This window comes from Triticum urartu, chromosome 4A (genome assembly GCF_056163025.1).
Source record: "Triticum urartu cultivar PI428250 chromosome 4A, HENAU_Tu73, whole genome shotgun sequence".
In the NCBI taxonomy this organism is placed as follows: domain Eukaryota; kingdom Viridiplantae; phylum Streptophyta; class Magnoliopsida; order Poales; family Poaceae; genus Triticum; species Triticum urartu.
The window spans coordinates 600173045-600188861 of record NC_141876.1 but is presented as its reverse complement, the minus strand read 5'-3'; the positions used below and the strand labels follow the sequence as shown (position 1 = coordinate 600188861).

The 15817-nt window shown below is 46.4% G+C and overlaps 1 protein-coding gene across 2 annotated transcripts in view; it reads left to right on the top strand.

Moving 5' to 3' along the window:
* The first annotated feature begins 678 nt into the window (after positions 1 to 678).
* Positions 679 to 15817, top strand: part of LOC125553283 (pirin-like protein) — a 33765-nt gene continuing 18626 nt past the window's right edge. Inside the window, exons 1-4 of one of the 2 annotated variants that reach the window (XM_087519901.1) lie at positions 679 to 794; positions 914 to 1031; positions 1156 to 1214; positions 1314 to 1421. In XM_087519901.1, coding sequence (XP_087376027.1) covers positions 679 to 794; positions 914 to 1031; positions 1156 to 1214; positions 1314 to 1421 — 401 coding nt within the window. Of the gene's footprint in view, positions 795 to 913; positions 1219 to 1313; positions 1422 to 15817 lie in introns of both variants that reach the window. The other variant, XM_087519900.1, reaches the window with a different exon arrangement.

Below are 15817 nucleotides of genomic sequence, written 5' to 3'. Positions count from 1 at the left end.
CTGAGGATTTAATGAGGAGGCTGCATGTGGCGGGTAGGCCGATGCTACCGAGAAATATGCTCGATGCTGCAACTGGTGCTATGCGGAGTCTGCATGACAGTGTTCTTTCTTTGGAGAAGCGGCGTCTCGGAGAGAAGGATGTGGCATACCCGGTTTTCGCGGACAAGGTGCCAAAGGGCAAGGGCTTTGTGGATAACTCCATTGGGGGTACGATCTTCCTGCGGTTTGATGACATCCACGCTATGTTGAACCTTCATCCGCTGCACTACACCTTCGTTCGGCTATTTTCGCTGAGTATGGAGATGCGGATCATTCGCGACAAGACTCCGGACATCGTGATAGTTGACCCCTTCTACATGCGTGCCAAGATCTTGGGCAGCGCTGGGGACCGGCAAGTCGCGAGTTCTTACCTCGAAGGCGTCATTCTGGCAAACCAAGATAAGGATAACTTCCTTGTGCCTTACTTTCCCGAGTAAGTCCTCCCCCTCTTCTCCTATTTATACGGCACTCGAGTGCCTCACCAGGCAGAATAGCATTGTGTTCCTCCAAGTAGCGCCAGGAAGACAAGCTAAAGCTCTAAAACTAGAAGTAGCGCCAACACCAAGCAGCTTCTTCTGCTTAGGCCTCCTCCTCCTGGTTCTTGGTCTGACGGTCATCTTCTTGTTCCCACCAGCGATCATGTCTTCCTCTTCCTCGTCCGTCTCGTTCCAGACACTGAGGAAGGTGGTGAAGAAGGTGCTCTCGTTGTCCCAGTCCGAGGGGGAAGGCGCCACCGTCCGCCGGAGCATCGGCGGGTAAGACACCATCAACCCCTATCTGAAGAGATCGCGCCCGATTAATCGACTCTGAATTTCACATCATGGGGCGATGGTGTTGACCTCTGTTTGTCTGTCTCTTCTTGTTGCTGCTACAGTTGCGAGCTCCGGAACCTGGACCCGTTTCTCCTGCTCGACGAGTTCTCCGTCTCCAAGCCCGCCGGATTCCCCGACCACCCCCACCGGGGCTTCGAGACCGTCACCTACATGCTCGATGTACGGACGCATGCTCTGAGCTTCTTCCATGTTTTTTCTCAAATTTACTCTGCCTCCATCGTGTTGCCTGCAAGGTGTTTGCTAAAATGTTGTTCTATCGTCTACGTTCTGACGATGCATGCAGGGGGCCTTCACCCAGCAGGACTTCTCGGGGCACAAGGGCACCATCAGGACAGGAGATGTCCAGGTCCGATCTACTCATCCAATTCTTCAGACAAACCACTTGACCCATTCCATTTTTGACTTGAGAACCAACAATGCATCTGAATGCTCTGTTCCTCAACAATGGATGACGGCAGGGCGCGGCATCGTGCACTCGGAGATGCCGGCGGCCGACGGCGTGCAGAAGGGCCTGCAGCTCTGGATCAACCTCGCCTCCAAAGATAAGATGTATGTATCATGACAATGGTTATTTGCATATTTTTTAAAAGGAGGCATAACCCCCGGCCTCTGCATCACAGTGATGCACACAGCCATTTTATTAAAAATCAAAGAGGTCCAAAATTCTCCTTAAGCATTCTCAAAATATAATAAAGAAACCAATGCCACACGCGGCCAAAACAAAAAAGCCACAACCGGCTAAAATAGCTTAAACTGCTTACACACCTAACTTATTACTGGACCGCCATCCATATCGGTCGTAAGTATCCCGTGCAACCGTTTCCCATCGGTTGCACCCAATAGCCATGTGCGCCTTCTGGTCTGTACGGCTCAGCAAGGACCACGTACGGATCCATGTAGACGCTCTGAATATGACCTGCAAAAAATTAGTAATGTGTTGTCTGTTAAAAGCCATGTCATTCCGACAATTCCATATAGCCCAAAGCAACGCATATGCTCCGACTCTGATTTGTGCTGTTGTCTGAAGTCTCACCTCGTTCAGCCAGTTGTGAAAGAATTGTGATATTGAAGTTGGCGGATTGACATTAAAAGCCACATGAATAGTTCTCTAGAGTAACCTAGCAAGCGGACATTTGATAAACAAATGTTCAATTGTTTCATTTTGATCACAAAAGCAACAACGGGGTGTAGCGACCTGACCCGAATGGATCACGTCTACTGTGCTACGGTGTCATCCCTGGATCAGTAATGCTGACACCACACAGTACATCGAGGTTTTATAGCAGAGTTGCAATCACACACTTATTACATCGATGGCTCAAAAAGAACTTATTACAATAAATATGGCTTAAGGCCATATTTTAAAGATAACAGCGGAAGACTTGGAAGATAAATGGGTCCATCAACTCCAGCGGCATCACTGAGTATAGAACCACGACCTAAACGCACCTCAATCGTCGTCTGAAAAGTCTGCAACATTAACGTTGCAGCCCGAAAACGGGTCAGCACATGGAATATGCTGGCAAAGTAACACATAGAGAGTAATGGAATGAAACAGCTATACTATATGCATATATGGCTGGTGGAAAGCTCTATGGTTACAGTTTTGCGTAAAGCCAGTTTTTCCCTACTGCAAAGGAATAAATTTTATTTACTATCATGGTGGTTGTGAAACATTGAGAATGGTTGACAGCATTCTCAATCCCAATTAAAAGTAATTAAAACCCAATAACATTAATTAGAAGTAACATGTTGAGATTCACAATGATATTCAAGTACTAGATACTCAAGTTGTCCATAACCGGGGACACGGCTAATCATGATTAGTTTGTTACTCTGCAGAGGTTTGCGCACTTTTCCCCACATGACTCGATCGCCTCCGTTTGTTTTCTCGCACTACATGGTGTTTGAGAAACGGATGACCGAGACATAGTCTTTCAGAAGCACTAGCACCTTACATGTGGGGTAGACCGGTACACCTACATCCCCTACATCTGCTAGTCCACCCCGTAAGAGTTCGCACAACTTAGCCAACTATGCCAGAGCCCATAGTAGCATGTGGCTGCACACGGAAGTTTCTAGCATGAAAGATCTTATGATCCCTTTGAGCCTGGGTGGCGGTCCAAAAAAACAGGCAAGTCCTGATAGACATCAGGTGCCTCAATCCACCCAGATGTGTGTTTAAGTTGCCACCTTAGATAAACCATTAAAATTATCAATCTCACATCTGTCATGGATATCACTCACCCAATCCACGTCTACTAGCATAGCATGGCAATATAAGCAAACGTAGAGTAACTCCTAAAGGTTTCATAATAATACTGGTAATAGGTACTACCTCATCTACTTCCCATCCCACAATTTAATTAGATCCTAATCATGCAATGTGTGAGGATTGATCTAATGCAATAAAACATGGGTTGTAGAAAAGGTATGATCAAAGTGTTACTTGCCTTGCTGATGATCCGCGAGTCCTAGGGTTTCGAAGTAACAAGCGGCGCAATCCGGGTAATCTATCACAGACAAACAACAAGCATACAATAAGTACTCATCTAATGCACAGGTAAAACTCGAACAAGAGAACGAACCAGGTAGTTCAACTTAAGAACTCCGGTTGCAAGAAAGAACGAAAAACAAACGGCGGAAGAAAACAACTCGGTTCTAGCAAGTTGTAACTAGGTCAAAATTTTACTGTAACAAAAGCTTGTTCAAGTTGATTAGATGGAACGGCGGTTTCGAGACGAAACTCCAGGCGCTTGAATCACCTGATTCCGATAAACGAGCGGAAAAATAGACTAGGAAGAAGATCGGATCTGAGATCGCGATCGCGGAATAAATCCGACGAAAAGAAAAAGAAGAACGGTTAAACGAACGGACGTTCGTTAACCTAGAAGAATCCGGTGATCACGTTCGTTAGGACGAACGGTCCGGCGAACGGTCCAAAGCAACTACATCGGAGAAGAAAACGAATCCGATCTAGGGTTTTGGAGAAGAAAACCGATCGAAAAACTGATCTAGAAAACCGGAACGGTTTAGAGAAGAAAAGAATCGGAACGATTAGAAGAAAACGATCTGAGAAAAAGAATAGATGTAGCGCGGGGCAACCTTGGCGAGGTCTCCGGTGAGGGGCTCCGGCGGCGTCGGCGTAGGGCGGCGGCGTGGGCAAGGTGCGGCGGCGGCACGGGTGTGGCGGCGGCGCGGGTGAGGCGGCGCGGCGGCGGTGACGCAGGGCGCGGTGTGATGCGGCGCGGCGACGGTGACGCAGGGCGCGGTGTGATGCGGCGCGGCGGCGGTGACGCAGGGCGCGGTGTGATGCGGCGCGGCGGCGGTGCAAGGCGCGGGTGTGGAGGAGAGCTTTGTTTTGATGTGTTCAGAGGGGGGGTGCTTGGGTATTTATATTGGGGAGGGGAGGGGTTTACTTGGGGTAGAGGACAAGGAATTAGAATAGGAGTAGGAAAGATCTAGAAAATAAACGGAGTAGGACTAAAGAAAACGAAATAAGGAAAAGGGGACAAGGGGCGCCCTAGAATCCTAAAAGGATTCGGTCCTAGCAAGAGGCGGCGGCGGCCGACCGGCTCCTGGCTCGGCGCCTGGCGCCTGGGAGCGCGGCGGTAGGTGGCTTGGCTTGGGCCTTTGGCCCAAGGCGCTGCTCAATTTTTTTTATTTTTTTTTAAATAGTTTCCTCGCGCAGAAAAAAAACAAAAAGGGATCTAAACGAACTCCGAAAAATCTAAAGTAAATTTTCCCCGACTCCTAAAAATGAGCCGAACAAAATGAACTTTTCTCCGGACCTAAAATGCAATTTTCAAAAACGCGCATTTTTCCCTATCCAAATAAAATGCAAATAAACACCGGAAAGCAAAATTGATCTATTTATTATATCTTCATTTTTCCTAAATTTGGGAAAGTCATATTATTCCCTCTCTCATATATTTTGACACCGGAAAATTATTGAAGATAAAATAAATAAATCAAATGATCCTATTTTTCAAAATTCGAGAAAACTCTCAAATATGAAAAATAACGAAATCTCCAACTCTCTCCGAGGGTCCCTGAGTTGCGTGAAATTTCTAGGATCAACCAAAATGCAAGAAAATATGATATGCATATGATCTAGTGTATAACATTCCAAATTGAAAATTTGGGATGTTACAAACCTACCCCCCTTAAGATGAATCTCGCCCTCGAGATTCGGGTTGGCTAGAAAATAGGTGAGGGTGGTCTTTGAGCAAATCATCTTCTCTCTCCCAGGTGGCTTCATCCTCTGAATGGTGGTTCCACTGAACTTTGCAAAACTTGATAACCTTACTGCGAGTAACTCTACTGGCAACATCGAGAATCTTGACTGGCTTCTCCTCATATGTTAGGTCATCCTTTAACTGAATCGCTTCTAATGGCACTGTATCTCTTAGCGGTACCTCCGCCATCTCGGCGTGACATTTCTTCAGCTGAGAAACATGGAATACATCATGAACTCCTGACAGTCCTTCTGGTAGTTCCAACTTATAAGCGACTTCCCCCATACGTTTCAAGATCTTAAATGGTCCAACGAAACGCGGTGCTAACTTTCCCTTAACTCCAAAACGCTTAACTCCTCGAAGTGGGGATACTCGAAGGTAAACTCTGTCTCCGGTTTCGTAAACTGTCTCCTTGCGTTTAGAATCTGCGTAGCTCTTCTGCCTGGACTGGGCTACCTTGAGCCTATCGCGAATCAACTTAACTTTCCGTTCTGACTCCTTAATCAAATCTGGTCCAAAGAATTGATGGTCTCCAACTTCATAACTGTTGTCATGGAACGAAACTGGTATCTGATACGATACTCCTCGGGACTTCATGCAAACAAATGATTCTAGTCATGTATATCTTTGCCAACTTAGCACTGGTGTAAGTGGTCTTAACTGGAATGAAATGTGCTACCTTCGTCAAACGATCAACTACTACCCATATCGAGTCATACCCTGCTTTCGTCCTGGGTAGTCCTGTGATAAAATCCATGCCTATCTTATCCCACTTCCATTCGGGTATCGGCAATGGTTGTAACAATCCTGCTGGCTTTTGATGTTTTGCTTTTACTCTCTGACATACGTCACAAACTGCTACATACGCTGCAATATCCTTCTTCATTCCGGTCCACCAGAATGTTTCTTTCAAATCCAAATACATCTTGGTATTCCCTGGGTGAATCGAATACGGTGAATCATGTGCCTCTTGCAAAATCAACTTCCTGATCTCCGGGTCATTGGGCACATAAACACGGTCCTCAAACCATAAGGTATCGTGCTCATCCTCACGAAATCCCTTTGCTTTTCCTTTGCTAAGTTTCTCCTTTATAGCAGCAATCTCCTTGTCAGATTTCTGAGCTTCTCTGATCTTATCCATCAATGTTGACTGAATCTCCAATGCTGCTACATAGCCTCTCGGAACTATCTCTAAACTTCGTTCACGAAGGTTTTCTGCTAACTCCTTGGGTATTTCTCCCGTCATTAGGGTATTGACATGGATCTTACGGCTCAATGCGTCAGCTACTACATTAGCTTTTCCGGGATGATAATGCAATCTCATATCATAATCCTTGATGAGCTCCAACCATCTCCGTTGTCTGAGGTTCAACTCCTTCTGAGTGAAAATGTACTTCAAACTCTTGTGATCCATGTACACCTCACAATGATTTCCAATGAGGAAATGTCTCCATGTCTTCAATGCATGCACTACGGCTGCTAACTCCAAATCATGTGTGGCATAATTCAACTCATGAGGCTTCAGTTGTCGTGATGCATACGAAACAACTCTCCCTTCCTACATAAGCACTGCTCCAAGTCCTCGACGTGAAGCGTCGCAATACACCTCATAATCCTTGGTCTGATCTGGCAAAATCAATACCGGTGAGGTAACCAATCGTTTCTTCAACTCCTGGAAACTAGCCTCACACTCCTCAGTCCATTTGAACTTAGTATCCTTCTTCAACAACTCCGTCATAGGCTTCGCAATCTTTGAGAAATTCTCAATGAATCTCCGGTAGTATCCTGCGAGTCCAAGAAAACTCCGGATCTCTCCAACTGTTGTTGGTGCTTCCCATTCGGTTACGGTCTCAACCTTTGTGGGGTCAACTGCTATACCTTCTCCGGATATAACGTGTCCGAGGAATCCAACTTCCTTCAACCAAAACTCACATTTGCTGAATTTGGCATATAACTGATGTTCCCTTAGTTTCTCCAAAACCAAACGCAAATGTTCCTTATGCTCTTCTTCATTCTTTGAATAAACCAAAATGTCATCGATGAACACTACGACGAACTTATCCAAAAACTCCATAAACACTTTGTTCATCAGGTTCATAAAATAGGCAGGTGCGTTAGTCAATCCAAATGACATAACGGTATACTCATACAGTCCATATCTTGTGGTGAATGCTGTCTTAGGTATGTCCTGCTCTCGAATCTTCAACTGATGGTACCCTGATCGCAAATCGATCTTGGAAAACACTTTAGCTCCTTGCAATCGATCAAACAGATCGTTGATCATTGGTAGTGGGTACTTATTCTTGATGGTTACTTCATTCAATCCCCGATAATCTACAACCATCCTTAATGATCCATCCTTCTTTTCCACTAGAAGTACGGGTGATCCCCAAGGTGAAGAACTTGGGCGAATGTAACCTTTATCCAATAACTCCTTAATCTGATTCTTAATTTCCACCAAATCCTTTGCTGGCATCCGGTACGGTCGCTTCGATATTGGGCCTGTACCTGGCAATAACTCAATCAAAAACTCAATGTCTCTATCCGGTGGCATGCCTGGTAATTCCTCAGGAAATACATCAGGAAAATCCTTTACCACTGGTACTTCCTCCTGCACAACTCCTGATAAGCAATTCACTTGTGTCCTGTTTGGCACATGCCGGGATACATACTTGATCCTTCTTCCTTCTGGTGTGGTAAGCAAAATTGTCTTACTGGCGCAATCGATGTTTCCTCCATACATCGACAGCCAATCCATACCAAGAATCACATCCAGTCCTTGGGATTCCAGAATAATTAAATCCGTTGGGAATACATGCCTTCCTATACTCAATGGTACTTGGAAACATCCTTGTCTGGCCATGTATTCTGCTCCTGGCGAGCTTACTAGCATAGGTGTTTTAAGAATCCTAGTGGGCAGGCTATACTTCTCCACAAATCCCCTTGATATGTATGAATGCGATGCACCAGTATCAAAAAGAACGAGTGCAGTAAATGACTTAACCAAAAACTTACCGATTACTGCATCGGGCTGATCTTCAATCTCCTCCACATAAACGTGGTTCACCTGTCCCCTATTGAAAGGGTTCGGCTTCTTCCCAGAGCTTCCATTGCCATTTCCATTCTGGCCTTCAGGACATTCATTGGCATAATGTCCGGTCTTCGAACACTTGAAACAGGTGACTTGACTCAGGTCTCTCTTGGTTGGGGTTGATGGGGTTGTTCGGTTCTGGCCGTTGCTTCCTCCATTCCCATTACCATTCTTGTGGCCATTATGATTGTGCGAGCTACCTCCTCCATGGGTGTGCTGAAACTTAAATCCCGGTTTAGGGGTAAAACGGGGCTTCTGCTGGGCTCCAGAGTTATACTTCCCCTGTCCATACTTCCTCTTACGGTTCTCAATCTGCTGTTGCTTCCCTTCAATCATGATGGCACGATCTACCAACTCCTGGTAGTTGTTGAAATTTGCTACCATCAACTGCATGCTTAGTTCATCATTCAATCCTTCCAGAAACTTCTCCTGCTTGGCTGCATCCGTAGCAACGTCATCTGGGGCATAACGGGCTAGCTTACTAAACTCTTCCACATACTGGCCAACAGTCCTTCCTCCTTGGCGTAAGTTGCGAAACTCACGCTTCTTTATGGCCATAGCTCCTGCTGAAACATGGGCAGTGCGGAAAGCTTGCTGAAACTGATCCCATGTGACAGTGTCAACTGGGTAAGTGGCTGTGAAATTCTCCCACCATGCTGCCGCGGGTCCGTCAAGCTGGTGAGCGGCAAACTTCACTTTCTCACCATCCGTGTATCCTGCAGTGGTCAACTCCCTTCCTATCTTGCGGAGCCAATCGTCTGCTACTATCGGCTCGGTGCTACTAGAAAACACCGGCGGATTCAGCCTAAGGAAACGGGCTAAGCGGTCAACAGGTGGTGGTGGTGGGTTGTTGTTGTTGTTCTGCTGATTCTGAACTAACATCTGCATCAATTGATTCTGCTGCTGGATCAACTGAGTGAGCTCCGGTGGAAATCCATTGTCACGTCTCGGAGGCATCTGAGGGTTTAGAAAAGACGAGAATTAAGAAGAGGGGGTCTAAAGGGAAAACACTACCCATATGCACATGAGGCAAAAGCACACAATTCACTTCAATCAATCAAACAAGGGCTTACAAACGGTCTAACTATCGCAAAAGTGCTCGACTATAATGTGTTTACATGGGGGAATACTATTACTATCTATGGTCATCTAGAAATTTGAACCGGTGGAAGACTCCATGATATCTACTCCAGCTTCGTCTTCAAAGTCGGGTTCACTTGGATCCGAATCGGTGTCGTCGATGATGATGTAGTTGTCCGGACATGCGACGTACTCGTCTTCCTCCTGGGATGCTAACTTCCTCTTGAGTTCTTCAATCTCCTGCTTAAGATCGCCATTGTGCCTTGCTAGAGCTACGATCTCGTCCATGTAGTCCTTGCGTGTAGACTTTAGTTCTCCTTCTAGCTCGATGATCCTTGCCTTCGCATTCTTCAACTCTACCATATCATTGCACATCTGGTTCTCGTGGCGTCGAATGTGCTGGTTTAACTCCTGGATGAAAGATGCAATGGATCTATCTTTCTTGGTGCTGACTAACTCCCATTGTTCATCACGGCGTCCGCAAATCTGGTAGATATTGTCCTTGAGGTCTTCTTGCTAAACTTCTCCAATGCGTCCTATGGTGATATGAGCTGCCATGCTCCTTCCTAGACTTCAGGTTGGTGCATTGAAAACACTATCTATGGGCTTCGTGATTGGCGCGAATGTTCTTCCCGGAACGTGAGCTTGAATCTTCCAGCGCTCCTCTTCAGGCAGAGTGGCGTTGAAGGTTCCCGTGAAGCTTGGTAATCCAATGTTCAGGTACTTGGTGACTTCCTTCAGGTGCAATCCAAAAGGTGTGCCTTCATCTGGTTGAGCGTACTTAATCTTCACGTGCGTCATCCTAATAGAGTAGAAAAGATGAGGAGTTAGAAAATGAGAAGATAAGGGTGATCTATGGCTTTAACTTAGTGGTCGTGTCCTACAGTCAGCGTGTGCTCTGATACCATCTCTGTAGCGACCTGACCCGAATGGATCACGTCTACTGTGCTACGGTGTCATCCCTGGATCAGTAATGCTGACACCACACAGTACATCGAGGTTTTATAGCAGAGTTGCAATCACACACTTATTACATCGATGGCTCAAAAAGAACTTATTACAATAAATATGGCTTAAGGCCATATTTTAAAGATAACAGCGGAAGACTTGGAAGATAAATGGGTCCATCAACTCCAGCGGCATCACTGAGTATAGAACCACGACCTAAACGCACCTCAATCGTCGTCTGAAAAGTCTGCAACATTAACGTTGCAGCCCGAAAACGGGTCAGCACATGGAATATGCTAGCAAAGTAACACATAGAGAGTAATGGAATGAAACAGCTATACTATATGCATATATGGCTGGTGGAAAGCTCTATGGTTACAGTTTTGCGTAAAGCCAGTTTTTCCCTACTGCAAAGGAATAAATTTTATTTACTATCATGGTGGTTGTGAAACATTGAGAATGGTTGACAGCATTCTCAATCCCAATTAAAAGTAATTAAAACCCAATAACATTAATTAGAAGTAACATGTTGAGATTCACAATGATATTCAAGTACTAGATACTCAAGTTGTCCATAACCGGGGACACGGCTAATCATGATTAGTTTGTTACTCTGCAGAGGTTTGCGCACTTTTCCCCACATGACTCGATCGCCTCCGTTTGTTTTCTCGCACTACATGGTGTTTGAGAAACGGATGACCGAGACATAGTCTTTCAGAAGCACTAGCACCTTACATGTGGGGTAGACCGGTACACCTACATCCCCTACATCTGCTAGTCCACCCCGTAAGAGTTCGCACAACTTATTCAACTATGCCAGAGCCCATAGTAGCATGTGGCTGCACACGGAAGTTTCTAGCATGAAAGATCTTATGATCCCTTTGAGCCTGGGTGGCGGTCCAAAAAAAACAGGCAAGTCCTGATAGACATCAGGTGCCTCAATCCACCCAGATGTGTGTTTAAGTTGCCACCTTAGATAAACCATTAAAATTATCAATCTCACATCTGTCATGGATATCACTCACCCAATCCACGTCTACTAGCATAGCATGGCAATATAAGCAAACGTAGAGTAACTCCCAAAGGTTTCATAATAATACAGGTAATAGGTACTACCTCATCTACTTCCCATCCCACAATTTAATTAGATCCTAATCATGCAATGTGTGAGGATTGATCTAATGCAATAAAACATGGGTTGTAGAAAAGGTATGATCAAAGTGTTACTTGCCTTGCTGATGATCCGCGAGTCCTAGGGTTTGGAAGTAACAAGCGGCGCAATCCGGGTAATCTATCGCAGACAAACAACAAGCATACAATAAGTACTCATCTAATGCACAGGTAAAACTCGAACAAGAGAACGAACCAGGTAGTTCAACTTAAGAACTCCGGTTGCAAGAAAGAACGAAAAACAAACGGCGGAAGAAAACAACTCGGTTCTAGCAAGTTGTAACTAGGTCAAAATTTTACTGTAACAAAACCTTGTTCAAGTTGATTAGACGGAACGGCGGTTTCGAGATGAAACTCCAGGCGCTTGAATCACCTGATTCCGATAAACGAGCGGAAAAATAGACTAGGAAGAAGATCGGATCTGAGATCGCGATCGCGGAATAAATCCGACAAAAAGAAAAAGAAGAACGGTTAAATGAACGGACGTTCGTTAACCTAGAAGAATCCGGTGATCACGTTCGTTAGGACGAACGGTCCGGCGAACGGTCCAAAGCAACTACATCAGAGAAGAAAACGAATCCGATCTAGGGTTTTGGAGAAGAAAACCGATCGAAAAACTGATCTAGAAAACCGGAACGGTTTAGAGAAGAAAAGAATCGGAACGATTAGAAGAAAACGATCTGAGAAAAAGAATAGATGTAGTGCGGGGCAACCTTGGCGAGGTCTCCGGTGAGGGGCTCCGGCGGCGTCGGCGTAGGGCGGCGGCGTGGGCAAGGTGCGGCGGCGGCACGGGTGTGGCGGCGGCGCGGGTGAGGCGGCGCGGCGGCGGTGACGCAGGGCGCGGTGTGATGCGGCGCGGCGACGGTGACGCAGGGCGCGGTGTGATGCGGCGCAGTGGCGGTGACGCAGGGCGCGGTGTGATGCGGCGCGGCGGCGGTGCAAGGCGCGGGTGTGGAGGAGAGCTTTGTTTTGATGTCTTCAGAGGGGGGGTGCTTGGGTATTTATATTGGGGAGGGGAGGGGTTTACTTGGGGTAGAGGACAAGGAATTAGAATAGGAGTAGGAAAGATCTAGAAAATAAACGGAGTAGGACTAAAGAAAACGAAATAAGGAAAAGGGGACAAGGGGCGCCCTAGAATCCTAAAAGGATTCGGTCCTAGCAAGAGGCGGCGGCGGCCGACCGGCTCCTGGCTCGGCGCCTGGCGCCTGGGAGCGCGGCGGTAGGTGGCTTGGCTTGGGCCTTTGGCCCAAGGCGCTGCTCAATTTTTTTTATTTTTTTTTAAATAGTTTCCTCGCGCAGAAAAAAAACAAAAAGGGATCTAAACGAACTCCGAAAAATCTAAAGTAAATTTTCCCCGACTCCTAAAAATGAGCCGAACAAAATGAACTTTTCTCCGGACCTAAAATGCAATTTTCAAAAACGCGCATTTTTCCCTATCCAAATAAAATGCAAATAAACACCGGAAAGCAAAATTGATCTATTTATTATATCTTCATTTTTCCTAAATTTGGGAAAGTCATATTATTCCCTCTCTCATATATTTTGACACCGGAAAATTATTGAAGATAAAATAAATAAATCAAATGATCCTATTTTTCAAAATTCGAGAAAACTCTCAAATATGAAAAATAACGAAATCTCCAACTCTCTCCGAGGGTCCCTGAGTTGCGTGAAATTTCTAGGATCAACCAAAATGCAAGAAAATATGATATGCATATGATCTAGTGTATAACATTCCAAATTGAAAATTTGGGATGTTACACGGGGACTCCCTACCCAATTACGTTTGGCTAGGTTATCTTTGGTTAAAATGACACCTTTGTGAACAAACCAGATAAACACTTTTATTTTGAACGGCACTTTAATCCTCCAAATATGGCCCGACCTTGGGATGTCTCTGGTATTGATTAAATCCGTATACATAGTTTTAACTGTGAAGACTCCTGACACCGTTAACTTCCAAACTATCGTGTCATTGGCATCCGACAGATTAATATCCATTAATCTACGCACGAGATGCAACCATGTATCCCAACGTGGACCTACAAGTGCCTGTCTAAAATGAATATTGAGCAGACTGGACTGTAACACTGAAGCAACTCAAACATCTTTCTGAAGGAAATATGCCCTAGAGGCAATAATAAAGTTATTATTTATTTCCTTATATCATGATAAAAGTTTATTATTCATGCTAGAATTGTATTAACCGGAAACATAATACATGTGTGAATACATAGACAAACAGAGTGTCACTAGTATGCCTCTACTTGACTAGCTCGTTAATCAAAGATGGTTATTTTTCCTAACCATGGACAAAGAGTTGTCATTTGATTAACGGGATCATATCATTAGTTGAATGATCTGATTGACATGACCCATTCCATTAGCTTAGCACCCGATCGTTTAGTATGTTGCTATTGCTTTCTTCATGACTTATACATGTTCCTATGACTATGAGATTATGTAACTCCCGTGTGCTGGAGGAACACTTTGTGTGCTACCAAACGTCACAACGTAACTGGGTGATTATAAAGGTGCTCTACAGGTGTCTCCAAAGGTACATGTTTGTAACGCCCCGAGACCGATGTGCCAGGTGTCGTCCAGTTATTCGCTGTTGTTGCCTTGTCATTGCTTGCGTGTCATGCATTGCATATCATGTCATCATGTGCATTTCATTTGCATACGTGTTCGTCTCATGCATCCGAGCATTTTCCCCGTTGTCCGTTTTGCATTCCGGCGCTTCGTTCTCCTCCGGTGGTCATTTCTACCTTTCTTTCATGTGTGGGGATTAAACATTTTCGGATTGGACCGAGAATTGCCAAGCGGCCTTGGTTTACTACCGGCAGACCGCCTGTCAAGTTTCGTATCATTTGGACTTCGTTTGGTACTCCAACGGTTAACCGAGGGACCGAAAAGGCCTCGTGTGTGTTGCAGCCCAACACCCCTCCATTTTGGCCCAAAACCCACCAAACTTTACTCCATCATCTAGAGCGTTCGATCACAATCGCGTGGCCGAAAACCGCTCCTCATTTGGACTCTCCTAGCTCCCTCTACCTATAAATATGTGTCTCCCTCCGAAAATTTCGCAGTCCAAACCCTAGATCCAACTCCCACACGCCGCCGGACATGTCCGTCCCGCCGCTGGACGTGTCCGCCGCTGCCACGGCGGTCCGGCCTATCAGGAGACGCCACGTCACCCTTCCCCGCCGCCGCATCCAACCGAAGGACGCCACCTGTCCCCGCCCTCTCTCTCCTCCCACCGCCGAGCCCGCCGGCCAAGATCTGGCCCGCGCGGAGCCGAACCGGGCCGGGATCCCCGCGTCTTCACCGCCCGGTGTCTTCTCCGCTTCCGGTCGCCGGGGTTCGCGCCGGCCACCGTGCCCTTCGTCGCCCCGCCGCCTGTGCTCGCCGACACGCCACCGCGTCCCCGCCGCCTGCGCCTTCGCCGCCCTCGCCAGCCACCGGCGCCGCCCCGCACCGCGGTGCCCCGCTCCGGCTTCCCCGCCCCGGCGCAACGCGTCCCGTCCTCCGCTCGTCCCCGCCGGCATCTGCTCGTCGGAGCACCGGCGCGCCGCCGTCTCCTTGCGCGGGATCGGGAGGAGCCCGATCCACGTCGCCCCCGTTGACCTCCCCCGTGGACCTCGCTGAGGCCCAGATCTGTCGGCCCACCTTCCTCTTCCTCCTTCCTGGGCCGAGCCCAGTGGTGAGCCTCTCCTATTCCCCGCTTGTGCGAATAATAGTTATCCAACGCTCACCATGTTTTTTTCCTGTCTGCGAATTTCTACTAAGTCCTCGAGATTCCTAGTTTCATATGGCCATGTTCATCATGCTATATCTCCGCATCCGTAACTCCGATTTGGGCATATAGCATATCAAAATGTTCGTCTCAGAGAGTGCATCATTTCATTCCATTGCATCATTTTCATTCGAGTTCATCTTGATGCCCGAAATGCTGTTAGAAGAGGGCTACTTGAGTTAATTGTCAGATCTGCTACTCCATTTAGCTTTTTGTCATTTTTGCCACGATTAATGTGTGCATGATATGACCTGATGCTTTTCATATGTTTTGTTAAGGGTTTTGTCATCTTTCCAGAGGCGCAACCCATGTATTTTTGTGATGTGTGTGGTGCCTAGTGCAAGCTTGCAAAGTGAGGCACCCGGTAACTCTGTTTTCAGGGACTTAGTAATTTCACTAAGTCCTGGGATTGTTTAGTTCATGATGCCATATGTTCATGTTGTTTCCTAGTGATCCGTGCCTCTTTTGAGGATGATCAGTAAAGGAGTTTTGTTAATATTGTAGTGCTCTATCCATCCATGTCTTTGTTTGCATTTATGGAGCATCCTAGCTTGAGTCAATCGAGCTCTACTTTTGCTTCGTTGTGAATCTGGGCAGATCGTCAGCTTGTTTGCGATTTTGC